The 13,556-nt window shown below is 35.3% G+C and overlaps 2 protein-coding genes across 2 annotated transcripts in view; one reads left to right on the forward strand and one right to left on the reverse strand.

Moving 5' to 3' along the window:
- Positions 1–5,056: 5,056 nt before the first annotated feature.
- On the forward strand, positions 5,057–9,246 carry CBG06408 (the record flags this gene model as incomplete). Its single annotated transcript, XM_045237149.1, has 5 exons — positions 5,057–5,250; positions 5,303–5,603; positions 5,651–5,881; positions 5,929–6,376; positions 9,197–9,246. 5 exons carry the CDS (start codon positions 5,057–5,059, stop codon positions 9,244–9,246), a joined length of 1,224 nt encoding a protein of 407 aa, XP_045093206.1.
- Positions 9,247–11,965: 2,719 nt separating this feature from the next.
- The window catches only part of CBG06409, a gene marked incomplete at both ends in the record, with an annotated part of 4,762 nt that continues 3,171 nt past the window's right edge, over positions 11,966–13,556 (reverse strand). The window contains 2 exons of the mRNA XM_002647310.2: positions 11,966–12,218; positions 12,260–12,345. Coding sequence (XP_002647356.2) covers positions 11,966–12,218; positions 12,260–12,345 — 339 coding nt within the window. The remainder of the gene's footprint in view (positions 12,219–12,259; positions 12,346–13,556) is intronic.

Genomic DNA, 13,556 nt, shown 5'->3' on the forward strand with positions numbered 1-13,556 from the left:
TTTTGATTTTTTGAAAGGACTTGATCTACTTTTTCTGAAAAAAAAACAGAAAAAGTTTTGCCATTCTGCTCTACCTGCGCATGGGCCCCTTAATTTATCCGTTTTGTGCTAGTCCAGGAAAGGGAAATTTTTCCACTAATATCTAAAAAAGCGAGAGGACACTTCGGGCACTTCCCTTGTTAGAAAAAAAACGAAATCCTACTCATCCGACGCCTTCTTATGCATGCTCCATACAATGTATTGCGCCCAGTTCAGCAGAATATATTGTTGATTTTAAAATGAAAAAACAGAAGAGGCAATTACAAAGCGTTTGTGGTTATGTGACCTCTAAAACATTGACATAATATGTAGGATTGAAATGAAAACAAAATGACAACATTAAGACACATTCTCTGGCAAAACCAAAATAGTGCTGTACAGAAAAATTCAAACTTGTTTTTGTGCATTGATGATATATATCATAAAAGTTGGGACACTTTTAAGATAAAAATGTACATTTGGTTCGGACCCATGCGGTACTGCCCAAACGGTGGCCAACTTTGGTCAAAAAATAAATTTTTTTCTGGATGGAGATAATGATTAGATTTAACTTGGAATAGATTATTCTTGCTATTTTGAGCAATTTTCGTGTTAAACCCAAAATTCTAGCTCGTTTCCTTTCAGCTGAAAATTTTGATTTTTGTTCCGATGTTGAAAAAAAAACACTGAAAATCCGTCGTCAGAAAAAATTTTAACGTTACTGCAAAAAAGATAATATTACTCGGCTGCGGCTGTCGTCTTTTGGGCGAAGCTTGGCCCCCTTTTGGGTGCTGTTTGGCCAGATTACGCTTAAGATTTTCCCAGAAGGTGCCCAAACGCCGCTCAAAAGCTGGAAAAACTTTGCCCAGCTTTCGCCTAAAACTTCCACCTTTGCCTTGGCTTCGCCTTAAATTTGTTATTTTTTATTCTTGGAAGATTAGTTCAATGAGAAAATTTTACTTATTCAAATAGTTATAAAAACTAATACAAAAAAATGATGAAAAAAAGAACATACAAAAAAAAGAAGCTTAAAAAACTTTTCGCCTCCCGGCTTGATGTTGCCATCTTCACTTTATCCTTTTCCGTGCCCAAGTCGATTTTTCGATCGGGAAGTTGGCTGTAGTTGTTATTTCTGAAAAAATGTATTAATTTTCAAAAAATTTTATCATTTTATTTTTCCCACTGAAAATTTGCTAATTCTGACACTTAGCAGACTAGAAGGCTTGTGCAGAATTGAATTTCGATACATTTTAAACTATTTCTCACGACATTTCGCCTACCATTTCACTGGAAACCTTTAAAAAATTTTAAATGGACTCGATGAGGTCGGATTTTCATTGTCGATATACTTAGGGAGATATATCTTCACAACATTACAAACATTTTAAAAGCATTTTCTCAATATTTTTGGACGTTTTCGAAAGCTTCAAACCCAGAATATACGAACCTTTTGAAGCTTCTTCTGACTTCGCGGTTTCTCCGATTTGTCCCTTCCAAGCGGAGGATTTGCGGCATTCACGAAATTCCGAATCTTGAGTCTAAAAACGTTATTAATGACTGAAAAACATAATTGTTGTTTACCTTACATTCTATCAGTGGAAAACTCCTGGAGATGTGCTCGAAGGGGGCGTAGACGAGATAGAACTCGGAAAAATGATTGTCTCAGTTCGACGCTGAATGAAAAAAGGATTTAATTTAAATTTTCTATTCCACTTACGGTATTTGTTCTTCGTCGTTTTCGGTTTCGAAAATCTAATCATTTTTGGATAAAAATATTTAGAAGTTTGAGCAGGAATTCAGATAAAACACTGAAAATAGGAAAAAAATAGGTGATGCAAAATTCGAAATGCACGCGTCGCTTGCACGCAACGCATTCAAAACTCGCCCAGAGTTCGCCGAAGTTTGCCAAACCTGCGTCCGACCTTCTCCTAAACCACCGACTTTAAATTTCAAGTTCTGAGTATAAATTATCAATTATGAATTAAAACTGAGAAAGCAAAATATCTAAAAAGATACATACCAAATATAGTGTCATGTTTTTATTGGCAACTTAACAATTCATGGCAAACCCTTAACTTTCGCCCAAAAGACAACAGCCGCAACCGAGTAGATTCAAAACCAGCGTAGAAAATGACACTAGAAAATTCTTTGGCAAGTTTGGATATCCTGGGTATAAGACCAGTTTTCGGCCAAAAAGTGGGAAAAAAATGAGGTTACATGGTAACTAAAATTCGCCTGAAATCGACCCTCTCCAATTTTTATGAAATTTATACCAGACGTAGTATTTCTGATGAGTAGTATTCTGGCAAAGTTTCAGAATCCGTGTTCATTGTGTTCGTGTACTTTCAGAAGCACAAAAAAAGCGGCAAAAATTGCTTCCAAGTCCATTTACAGTGAAAAAATACGAGCTCCAGGAATACAAGAAGACGATAAGCACCGATTCTGAAACTTTGCCAGAATACTACCCATCAAAAATACTACGTCTGTTATAAATTTCATAAAAATTGGAGATGGTCGATTTTGGACGAATTTTAGTTACCATGTACTTACCATGGTGAAACCTCGGTTTTTCGCACTTTTTGGCCGAAAACTGGACTTATACCCAGGATATCCAAACTTGCCAAAAAATTTTCTAGTGTCATTTTTTACGCTGGTTTTGAATCTAATATTATCTTTTTTGCAGTAACGTTAAAATTTTTTCTGACGACGGATTTTCAGTGATTTTTTTTCAACATCGGAAAAAAAAATCAAAATTTTCAGCTGAAAGGAAACGAGCTAGAATTTTGGTTTTGACACACAAATTGCTCAAAATAGTAAGAATAATCTATTCCAAGTTAAATCAAATCATTATCTCCATCCAGAAAAATTTGTATTTTTTGACCAAAGTTGGCCACCGTTTGGACAGTAACGGATGTGTCCAAACCAAATGTACATTTTTTATCTTAAAAGTGTCTCAACTTTTGTGATATATAACATCAATGCATTAAAACTAGTTTGAATTTTTCTGTACAATGGACAGTAGGCTTACAGTTGAGTTCTTCGGAGAACGCGTCCTAAAATGTAACACAACAATGGTTCAATATCTATAGAAAACATGTGGAAAGCAAATGTCCATCGGCTTAAGGGATTACTGTACAGTGCAAGTTTATAGGTCGACCCTATTTTCTGACTGCCACGTGAGAACCATCAACGCATTCATATTGGGTAATAAAAAATCAGATTCAGAATCAAAAATTACTTTTGTGAAAAGAATACTGAAACGAATGAAATCTGTTTATAATGTTATAGACATTTTGGGAAAAGCAGAGAATGTATAGAAGAAGTTGGATTAAAAAAAGTTTTCATCCTATTCGGACGTTGCCGGCAACTTTTGGCCGGTTCATTTTTTTAAACAACAGTACATTATATCGTATTTTATTTATTAAAGAAAATAATTCTACATACAAATGAATAAAATTAAGAAAAAAAAATACAGAAAAATAAGTAAATCGAGAACTAGATCGTTTAAATTTTGAAGATATCGCTGTGTATTGTGACGAGTGTGAGAGTGGCTCTATTTGAAATATTAATAAACTTATATATTTATTAAGAAAATAGGAATTTACCTGATAAACTTTTTTGTTCTTCTTCGAATTTTCTAGCATCCCTCTGTTCAATTTTTTGTTTCCTGGAAACAACACTTTCAAAAAATCTTTTTTTTTCAAAAAAAATTACCTGTCATTTGCGCGATTCCCCAGTACTTGGCGTTGAAAAATTGACTTGAATTTTTAGTTTTCTGAAAACTTCAATTTCTGTGAAAAAAAACTTCAATTTCTAAAAATTTGAAGTTTCGTAATCTTTTTTCGTCTCCGACGTACTTGTCAAAAAAATGCTTAAAAAATTAGAAGGATGGAACTTTGAAACAAAACATTACATCGAAAATGGCGAGAAAAATAGTTTTGAAAATAAATCCAAATGAGTAATGTGCGCGCCGCATCACACGCAGTGCCTTCAAATTCTGGCCAACATCGGACCAACGTCCGACCATCCACTTAAGTTAGTCAGCTTTTGGTCATAATTTGTTTCACTTTCAAGTTTATACATTTTGATTACCCAAACTGGAAATTTCACCGACTCGAATTGTATGTATGTATTATATTTTTGTAAACAAATCGAAAAAAAAACAAGGAAAATTGACAAAAGGAATCGATATATGGAAATACTTCGGTATCTTCATAATGTTTCATAGGAAGAAAATCTGATTTCGGACAAACAACCTGCTGAGTATTCAATTCGTTCTTGATCTTGAACTTTTTTTGTTTATTATGGCGCGTCCAAAGTTCCCAAATCTAGGATTCCTGGGCCCAGAAAGCAGCCCAAAGTGACGCCCAGATTCCCAAGATTTCAAATTGGGCAAAATTTGAACCAGTGCGACAATGTAAATTTTTATTGCATTAAAATGTGCAAAAAAGCAGGTAGATTCACATAAAAATAAAGAAAAAATTCGAAAAAAATTCTTCATTGAGAAAAACGCCAGGGCTCTTACCCGACAAAAAAAAATCATTTTTCGATGTCGTTTTTCTCAATGCAATAAAAATTTACATTGTTGCACTGGTTCAAATTCTGCCCAATTGGAAACCTTGGGAATCTAGGCGTCACTTTGGACTGCTTTCTTGGCCCCTGAAATCCCAGATTTGGGAACATTAGAAAACGACCACTATTAAAAAAACTCGAATCTAGATTCTCCCGAGATCCAATAATTCTATAATTCTCACTTACGTAAATTTCGAATACAATGAATTTTCCGAGAAAGGGAAGAATTAAGATACAAATCTAAAACACATATGGCAACATTTTAAAGATTGCATAAGCACAAATTAATGTCGAGTTCTGACTTAAACATGTTTTTCGTAGATCAATGCTATTTAGGAGGACATTCGTAGCTTCGTAAATGCTTATTCTAACTTCTTTTTATTAAAGTGAGAAACAAAAACCTAAACTATGACAACACCATGTTTTTTTCCTAATTCTTTAGACAGGTTTTGAGAATCACTATAAAATGGAACAGAGATCAGTCAAGATTCAAATTCTCTACCGAATGTATTTAGGCTCCATGAACTTTCTAAATCTGATGATGAAAAAAATTCAAAGATCTAAGTTTGTATTAATTTCATTAATATGCGTAATCTTAATACTTCGCTCCCATGAACCTGATTTTCGATATTTGGAAACTGTTAGTGAAATGTTGGGCATGTAAGAATTCAACTTTCCGAACAATTATGTTAAACATTTTCTCATTTTTCAGTGTGATAGGTGAACCGATAAATGCTTCATTTCCCATTACATTCTATCAATCGGCATACGTTGATTACCGATTCACTCCGCCACGTCTTCGCATTTTTACACTAAACCCATGCCTAAAAAATTATCAATTTTTGTCAGCCGATCTACATTTCAATGGAAATAATTCTGCACCAGTCAGAAAAAATATTTATGGAAAACATCTAGATGATGATTGTCCATCGGCTCTTATCAAAAAAGTACCGTGCGTCTATAACCCCTATATATTTTCATCCAGTTTGAAAGGAAATCACGATTTAAAAAAAGTGATTTTTATTTGGAAATAGCAAGTTTTCAAGACGTATATTTCCAGGTTACCATTCATTTTGGCAGTAGGAAAGTAGAACTGAATGTTCAAAAAGTTTATAAAAAATCAACAGAAGGGATTACTGTATGTCTCCAACCAGTGTACTACTACTCTCAATGGCAAAATATTGAACTGTATATTGAAGCATGGAGAGCTCAAGGAGCCACTCGTTTTATTGTATACTTTCATTCGGCAACAAAAGAAACTTGGAAGACGTTGGAGTATTACAGAGACCTGGTAAGTAGAAAACCTTTAAAAATTTTAAAACGTTCATGTTATTTCAGGGAATGATTGAAATAAAATCCTGGCCTAGTTTCCCAAGTTTACCAATTGATATCGCTGATAAATATCCAAAAATTGATGATAGCGTTTTTATACTTTCATATTTTCTGGCTATGAATATTTGTATTCTTGATATAAAAACTACAATTGGAACTATTGCTGATTTTGATGAGGTCATGGTTCCAACGAATGGTAGACTTCTCGATTATGCGACCAAAGAAATGACGGGTACAAAAGTTGGAGCTCTGTCCTTTGGGAATTATTACGTATTGTTTACTCCGAAAATATATACATCTCATTTCTCTGGAGTGGCATCACCGAAATTTAAGATTTTAACTTGGCCATCCAAAGTAGGAAAGAAAACATTAGGTTTTGAAATAATAAGAGATTTCACTCAGTATCTTTTCAATGCATCTGCTATCCATATAGCACAAGTTCATTGGCCAGACAGTTTTATTGATTCTTCGATGAGTAATAAAAACGAGAGTTTTTGAAAATTGGAATTTATTTCTAATGGAAATATTTCAGGCAGACGGCGCACTTCTTCATTTCCGATATAACGCTGAAGATCAGAAACCTGCAACTACGGAAAAACCTTACCGTTTTTTCCCAGACAATCATTCTACTCATATAAAAAATATGGAAGATACAGTATCATTAAAGACAAGTTCAGCGATGTGAACGTGTTGTTTTCAGGCTCATAAGATATTCAACGGTGTGATACCAAAGTTTTCTTCGAAATCTTACGACGCTTTACAGGAATGTGTCAATAAAATCATGTGAGTCTCATTAGTTGATTCTATGGAATTATTTTTTTAGGAAAGTGGAGGATAAAGTGTGCCGAAGTACAAGTGGATTATGTAAAACGGAAATGGATAAAGTGAATGATTGGGTTTATGATAAAACTGAACAATTATTTTTGATAGGAACCTAAATGTTGTATGTATTTTTCTTAATGTTAATAAAGTAGTTTTGAATTAAAATTTCTACTTCTCGTGTGATCTAGAACAATAAAGGATCGATCCTCATCTTCCTCTATTTCTTCATCAATTTTCAATCAAACGTTTGTTATCCTTCGTTCCTTGTCGCAAAACTTTTTATGTGAGCACCAGCATGTTTGCCGCGCCTCCGGTGCTTCAAACAGCTCGATAGTGCGCCTTCGGCGCGATGAGACCTATTCATTGTACTGTTCGTCGCACCGCTCCTCATTTTTTCATTTTTCTTTCTCAATGTTGAGTTAGGACTGTCTCAATTTCTCAATTTCCAACTTTCTTAAGTTTCGACTTAGAAATTCTGAAAGTCAAAACACGAAGTCTTTCGAATTAAAAAAAATCATGAATTAACCTTCCGAAAACGTGGACATCCGGACTTGAAACTTCTGAATATTGACAATGAAGAGTTTTGGAACTTTCGATTTTTTTGTAACTGATCTCTAAATCCCCAATTGTCTTACTTTTACAATTACTGGATATCTTTATTTTAGACATTCCAAATACTCAAACTTCTGAATATCCAAAGATTCGAATTGAGACCTTGAAAAGAATAAGCGCAGAAGAATTTCTATTAGTAAATCTTAGAAACATTTTTTAACTCTTTTTAGATTTGCACCTATGTAGTCTAATTTAATGCCATTGCGTTCTATTTTAAATGAAGAGCTGGGAGAAAGTTCTATTAGAGGGTGGCATTCTATTCTTCAACACTATTTTTTGCGGAAAAATTTTGCAAAGATTCTTTTCGGACCCTACCGAAACAGAAACTGTAAAAAGGCAAAGAAGAGAAGAAAACAAAAATTTTAAAATAATCAAAGAAAATTTTTCAAAAGAAAAAACACCTAGCGTACCGCACAATAGGTCAGCCCGCTCCAGGGATGTTCGGAATGCCCTGCTCGGAATTTTGCTGAATGTCGAAAATTAGATTTCCAAAATTTAGGAGTTTCGGAAATGCGAAATTTTAAGATTTTCAAAATGTTAAAATTTCGGAATATTCGGAGTTTTTAAAAAATTCAAGTTTTAAAGTAGAAATTCAATTCTTAACGCACAAAAACGCCAAAAACTGGTGAAAATTGACAGAAAGATTTCGACAGCGCAAAAAAATATCAAACGTAAGTTCGCTCTTGACCTGCAAGCAATTGTTTGGCGTGGGTCTTTGACATACCGTAGTTCAAAAATCTCTAATTCCGAAAAAAAAGCTTTGGAAAAATTCCGATCGAGATGGGAATCCGAAAAAAAGAGACATTCCAAAAAAAATTTTCGGAATTTTTCCGGTAGAAATTCTATTCCGAGAATGGTCATAATTCCGAACTCCGTTCCGAACATCCGTGGCTGACTCTAAGAATCATCAGATTGATAATCTGGTAAAGAGTAATTTTTCGGCGATTGATTTTTCACCATATTTTCTTCCAAGGTTATCTAGTGACTTGAGACAAAAACAAAGTGAAAGTTTCGAAAATCAATCAAATATTAAATCGACTTGAAACTAATCAAATTTGAGAAACGGGATACTTTTGTTTTACCATTTCATTCAAGAAGAGAAAATCGTTCGCTTACATTCTCACACATTTCTGAACCTTGTTGAAAATCCACAAAAAATGCTGGCTATCGAACTCGAACCCGCAACGCACGATATCGGCTTTTTCTACCCCTTCCTATCCTCCGGAGATTATGCCGCAACCATTCACTGTGATATGAATTCACTCGATTAGCTGTCTTTTTAGGCGCCTCTAGTATAGAACGACAACCGAATCGGCGAAGGCGCGGTATAATGCTGCAGCCGACAAAAAGCGGGCTCGCGTCAACCACTATGCTTTGCATTAGCGTGCAGCGACGACCACACCAAACTCTCCAGTCGAGTAGAACCTCTACGCCCTCCCTCCCCTCTTTCTCTGTGGCTCTCATGGCACAGGTCCTGGGCGATGATGCGCATAAAGGACCCGATTCATATGCGATCCTCTAGAAGTCCGTTTGACACATATCGCGAACAACGAGCTGCGATGAGTCTCATATGTGTGCGATGTGGGAGCGGCTGAATCGAGTGTTCCGAATGCGCGCGTATCCTAGATGGATTCTGGGTGGGTGGGCGACGTGTGCGATATGGGGCCGACTACAACACTCCGAAATCCCGGATGCGCCTATTGTTTACCGTAAATCCACACCGGCAACTTTGTCAATTTTTCGTCAATTCGAGCCTACATTTCTGGTTTTTCGATTATTCCTTCGATGTTTTTTGTGAAAAAGAGTTATGGCAGAATAAAAAATCGCTGAATTCTTGCAGAAACATGTCTTTCACTCGTTGATTGCTATGTTTTTCGCCAAAATAGGTGATATTGAGATTTTTTTATTTCACTTTTTAATTATTGTAAAGTATTTTCAGGTGGAGTAAAAGGTAAGTTGGTAAGTATACAATAATTACAAAGTGTAAATTATAAAAATTTTCAATTTTTCATGCAATTTCAAAAATAGTGAAAGTGAGACATATTTTTTGAACAAATGAAAAAAAAACAATTTTTAGCGAATTTTTTTCCCATTTTCTTCTGTTTTTGATTGCATATCAAACTTAAATGGAAACTGCCATAAGTCTTTTTCAAAACCAAAACATTGAGTTTCGAAAAATCAGTAATAGTCGTTCAAAATATAAAAAAAATGGAATAATAAAGGAAAAGTACGAAATCGGAAGACCTGAACAAAATCACATCACAATAGAACTTAACTGATACTTCTAGGAACCCCAACCAACGTTTTAGTTCATTTCATCGAGTGCCTGCAAGCCAGGCGAGGAGATGCTTTGCGGCGGCGGTGTGCACCATATGCCCCGTATATGCCCCATACCGGCGTCCTTTCCCTGTACCCAATTCATCGGCGCGTCCTCCGTCGCCCATCCATTATGCGTATGCGCGCCCAGGACCTGTGGGCGCAGCTGTGTGCGTGCGCGGCTATTGTGCGGAAGGCCGCGGGTTCGGTTTTGGTGGCGGCTAACCTTTCATTTAAAAACCCAAAACCGGACAGCCGGGCACTAGGGCAAAAGGATTCGCTCCTTTTTACTGGTCCCTGGAGATCCTTATCTCCTACCGAACACAGAACTGACTTCTTGCTTCTTTGTCAGCCAGTAGACTCTTGTCCTGGCACTTTAACAAGCGCCTTTGAGCGCCGCGCCTTTCCCCCTTTCTTATATTCATTCAGTACAGAGGAGAGAGCAGCCAGCAGTAGTGTAGTGGTGAGGAGGGACGGACGTGTCTGACAAGGGTCAGGTTCGATACCCTCTCCAGAATCTTTTTTGTTTTTTTTCTGAACCTCTTGAAGTCTCAAAAAGTTGCATAAATTTTTTTTCGAAATTTTTTAATCCAGATTGTCATTTATTTAGAAAATATCATTACTTTTGATAAAATTCGAAAAATACTGGTAGATGTTCTGGAAAACTTCTGGAAGCCCCACTTTCAAGTCTTTGCTAGTCGAATTGTTAGTCCGATTTCCCTAGATTGTCTCATTTCTGTCTTGGAAAAAGCAATATAAATCAGGAACTATTCAATTCATTATTTGATTTCTTCTCGTCAATTTTCGAAGTCTACGATCCATTGAAGTTTCTAAAGAAATCCCTTATTTGTGAATTCGAGAGGTATTCAGGCTACCGCATCTTGTGAAAGTACTCATTTCATCGTTTATCTACGTTTAGAACTCATTTTAGCACATTTTGAAAATTTTCGAAAAATTGTAAAAATTGCCAAAGGGGGTCCCCATGCGACATTTTTTTGAAAAATTAGGAAACTTTCTCAGATTGTAGAGTGGCATTTAAAAGTACGATTTACATACAAAAAAACTCCGAAGAACTGTTATTAACCCTTTCAAAAATTTACTCCAAAAGTGAGAAATTAGCACTGAAACCACTTAAACAGCCCATAACTTTTTTACAGGGCCGATTTTGAAAAACTGACTTCAGTTCTGTGATGAGCGTGCCCAAAAGTACCAATGACAAAAGTTTGAGCAAATTTTCAACCGGTGTCTGAAAATACTTCCCTTGTAAGATCCAGCACATGCCACGCCATTTCAGTGATTCGAAGAAAAAATCTCATTGGGGCTTGAGTTAGTCTTTACTCACCCGCAAGCTAGTCTTTGATGGGATCCAATGTCTTGTGTCAGAAAACAAGAAGGATGTAGGTTGAAGAAAACAGAAAAAAGTCAGTGGGTCAAGGTTTGCCAAACTCCAGAAAGCAATCACAAATGAGAAATTCGTCAAAAAAGGGAGATGTTGTTCAAATTTGGTTTATAATTTCAGAAAGTTTCAGACCAGATTAATGAGTACAACGTATTTTTAAGACACTCAAAGTAGACGAATTTCTACTAACTCGACTGCGGCTGTTGTCTTTTGAGCGGTTTCCAGGATGCCTTTGGCGAATTTCGGTGGCAATCTGTGTTGGCAAATTGTCGATGAAAAAATTATTTGATGGAATTTATTCCGTTTGAATTTGAATGAATTGTTAAGTCGCCAATCAAAAATGAGATGATATTCAGTGTAATTCATTTATTATATCCTTCTTCTCACCAGTTCCTCGCTTTACTCAGAAATTAAAAATGAAAATTCCCGAAAGTTGTAGTCGGTTAAAAATAATGATGCCGATTTTGAGTGACTTTGTAGTCGTCTTTTGATATGAAACTTTCAAAAAAAAATGGAACTCAGTTGTCGTTGGCAATATTTTTCTATTTCATACGGCATATAATATTTGATATACAATACTGAAAGCCCAAACTGACATATGTACTTCATTTGTGCTCCAATCTACACCAATAACTTTAGCACCTTTGCTGGATGTATCAAAACGTCTGGAATTTTGGATTCGTTTAGTTCATATCCCTCGATTAATAATCTGGTTTTTATGATGATCGTATCAGAGTACCGAAGAATATTTAGGAAAAATAATGTCATCAGTGTTCCGAACACTTAATGCAACTTACAACAAATTAATTTGTACAATTTTTCATTCGTAAAAAATAAATGATGTTTTGGTACATGAAATATGTCAGGATATGACAGAACAAACTATTGAACAAATTAAAATACAGATGACATAGATTCACATGGGTCTAGAAATCTACGAGATTCCCAGAGATATCTTGCTATCCTGTCACATTTCACCGGAACTCGATCGTAAACATTCAGGACTCGTTGCACGATTGCGTTTGTCATCTTTTCAGCAAATTCTGATTCCAGTGGTCGTTTCATGATTTTTCGTAATGTCCCATCGACTTGAGGGACCAAATGCCAATCGTTGTTATCAACTCGGTGTTTAGTGCTACGTAAGTGTCTGTAAGAAATATGGGTTTCAAAAATAAGAATAGTATGTACCTGACAACAGCTTGTGATTCGTTTACTTGAATAGTTTTGACTCCAGGTAGTTTGGCAATAGCGTTATGGATGAACATGATTCCGATCTATGAAAAATATAATCGACTTTGTTCCGATTCAAAAGATAAAGAGTTTATTCTCGAGTTGCACGCGTTGTCTGTAGCTCGTAACCCTCTTTGAACAGACATAAATACAAGGGAACGTTTTTCAGACACCGTTTGAGAATTTGCTCAAAAGTAGTAGAAAGGTACTTTCGAACATGCTGAATCCGAATCCAAAAACACTTTTAGCCCGTTCTCTAAAGGAGCCGAAATATGGCCTCTGAAACTGCTTTCAGTACTAAAGGCCAAAAACAGATATTTTTCGGCAATGTTCTAGAATCACGGAACGAAAAAAAAACCATGCAACGAAAAATAAATCATGGAACGAAAAAAATCACGGAAAGAAAATTTTGGGTTATCCAAAAAGTGCTACTTTCTTCACTTTGACAAGTATTATCCTAACACGGTCTCCCACAGTACAATTCCGAACTGCAAATTAATTTTTGATCTACAGAAAAAAAAATTCGGCGCGACCACAATTTCAGGTCTAAAAACATAATTTCAGAATTTTTTATCTGATTTTGTGGAGATTGAAGATGATTCAAATGATTCTTAAAAAATCAATTAGTGGTTATAGAATCCTGTATGGTCCTTTTCCAGAAGAAAAAATTTCAAAAATGACCATTTTTGAAAGTTTTTTACAGAAAAAATGTATCTCCTCTTTCAGTTTTTGGCATTTCTAAGAGTTCTATAGCTCAAAAGAACCGCAATAATTTACTCTTTATTTTGTATGGATGAATTTTTGATTCGTCTGATGAAACTTTTCTTATAATCAAAAAACCTCACGAAATGGCACAAAATCGCATTTTTGCGTTGTTTTTTGATTATAAAAAATTGTTTATCAGACGAATCAAAAATTCATTCATACAAAATAAAGAGTAAATTATTGCGGTTCTTTTGAGCTATAGAACTCCTAGAAATGTCAAAAACTGAAAGAGGAGATACATTTTTTCTGTAAAAAACTTTCAAAAATGACCATTTTTGGAATATTTTCTTCCGGGAAAAGACCATACAGGATTCTATAACCACTAATTAATTTTTGAAGAATCATTTGAATCATCTTCAATCTCCGCAAAATCAGATAAAAAATTCTGAAATTATGTTTTTAGACCTGAAATTGTGGTCGCGCCAAACTTTTTTCTGTAGATCAAAAATTAATTTGCAGTTCGGAATCGTTTTGTGGGAGAGCGTGAAAT

This window comes from Caenorhabditis briggsae, assembly GCF_000004555.2.
Source record: "Caenorhabditis briggsae complete genome, chrV, whole genome shotgun sequence".
NCBI lineage: Eukaryota > Metazoa > Nematoda > Chromadorea > Rhabditida > Rhabditidae > Caenorhabditis > Caenorhabditis briggsae.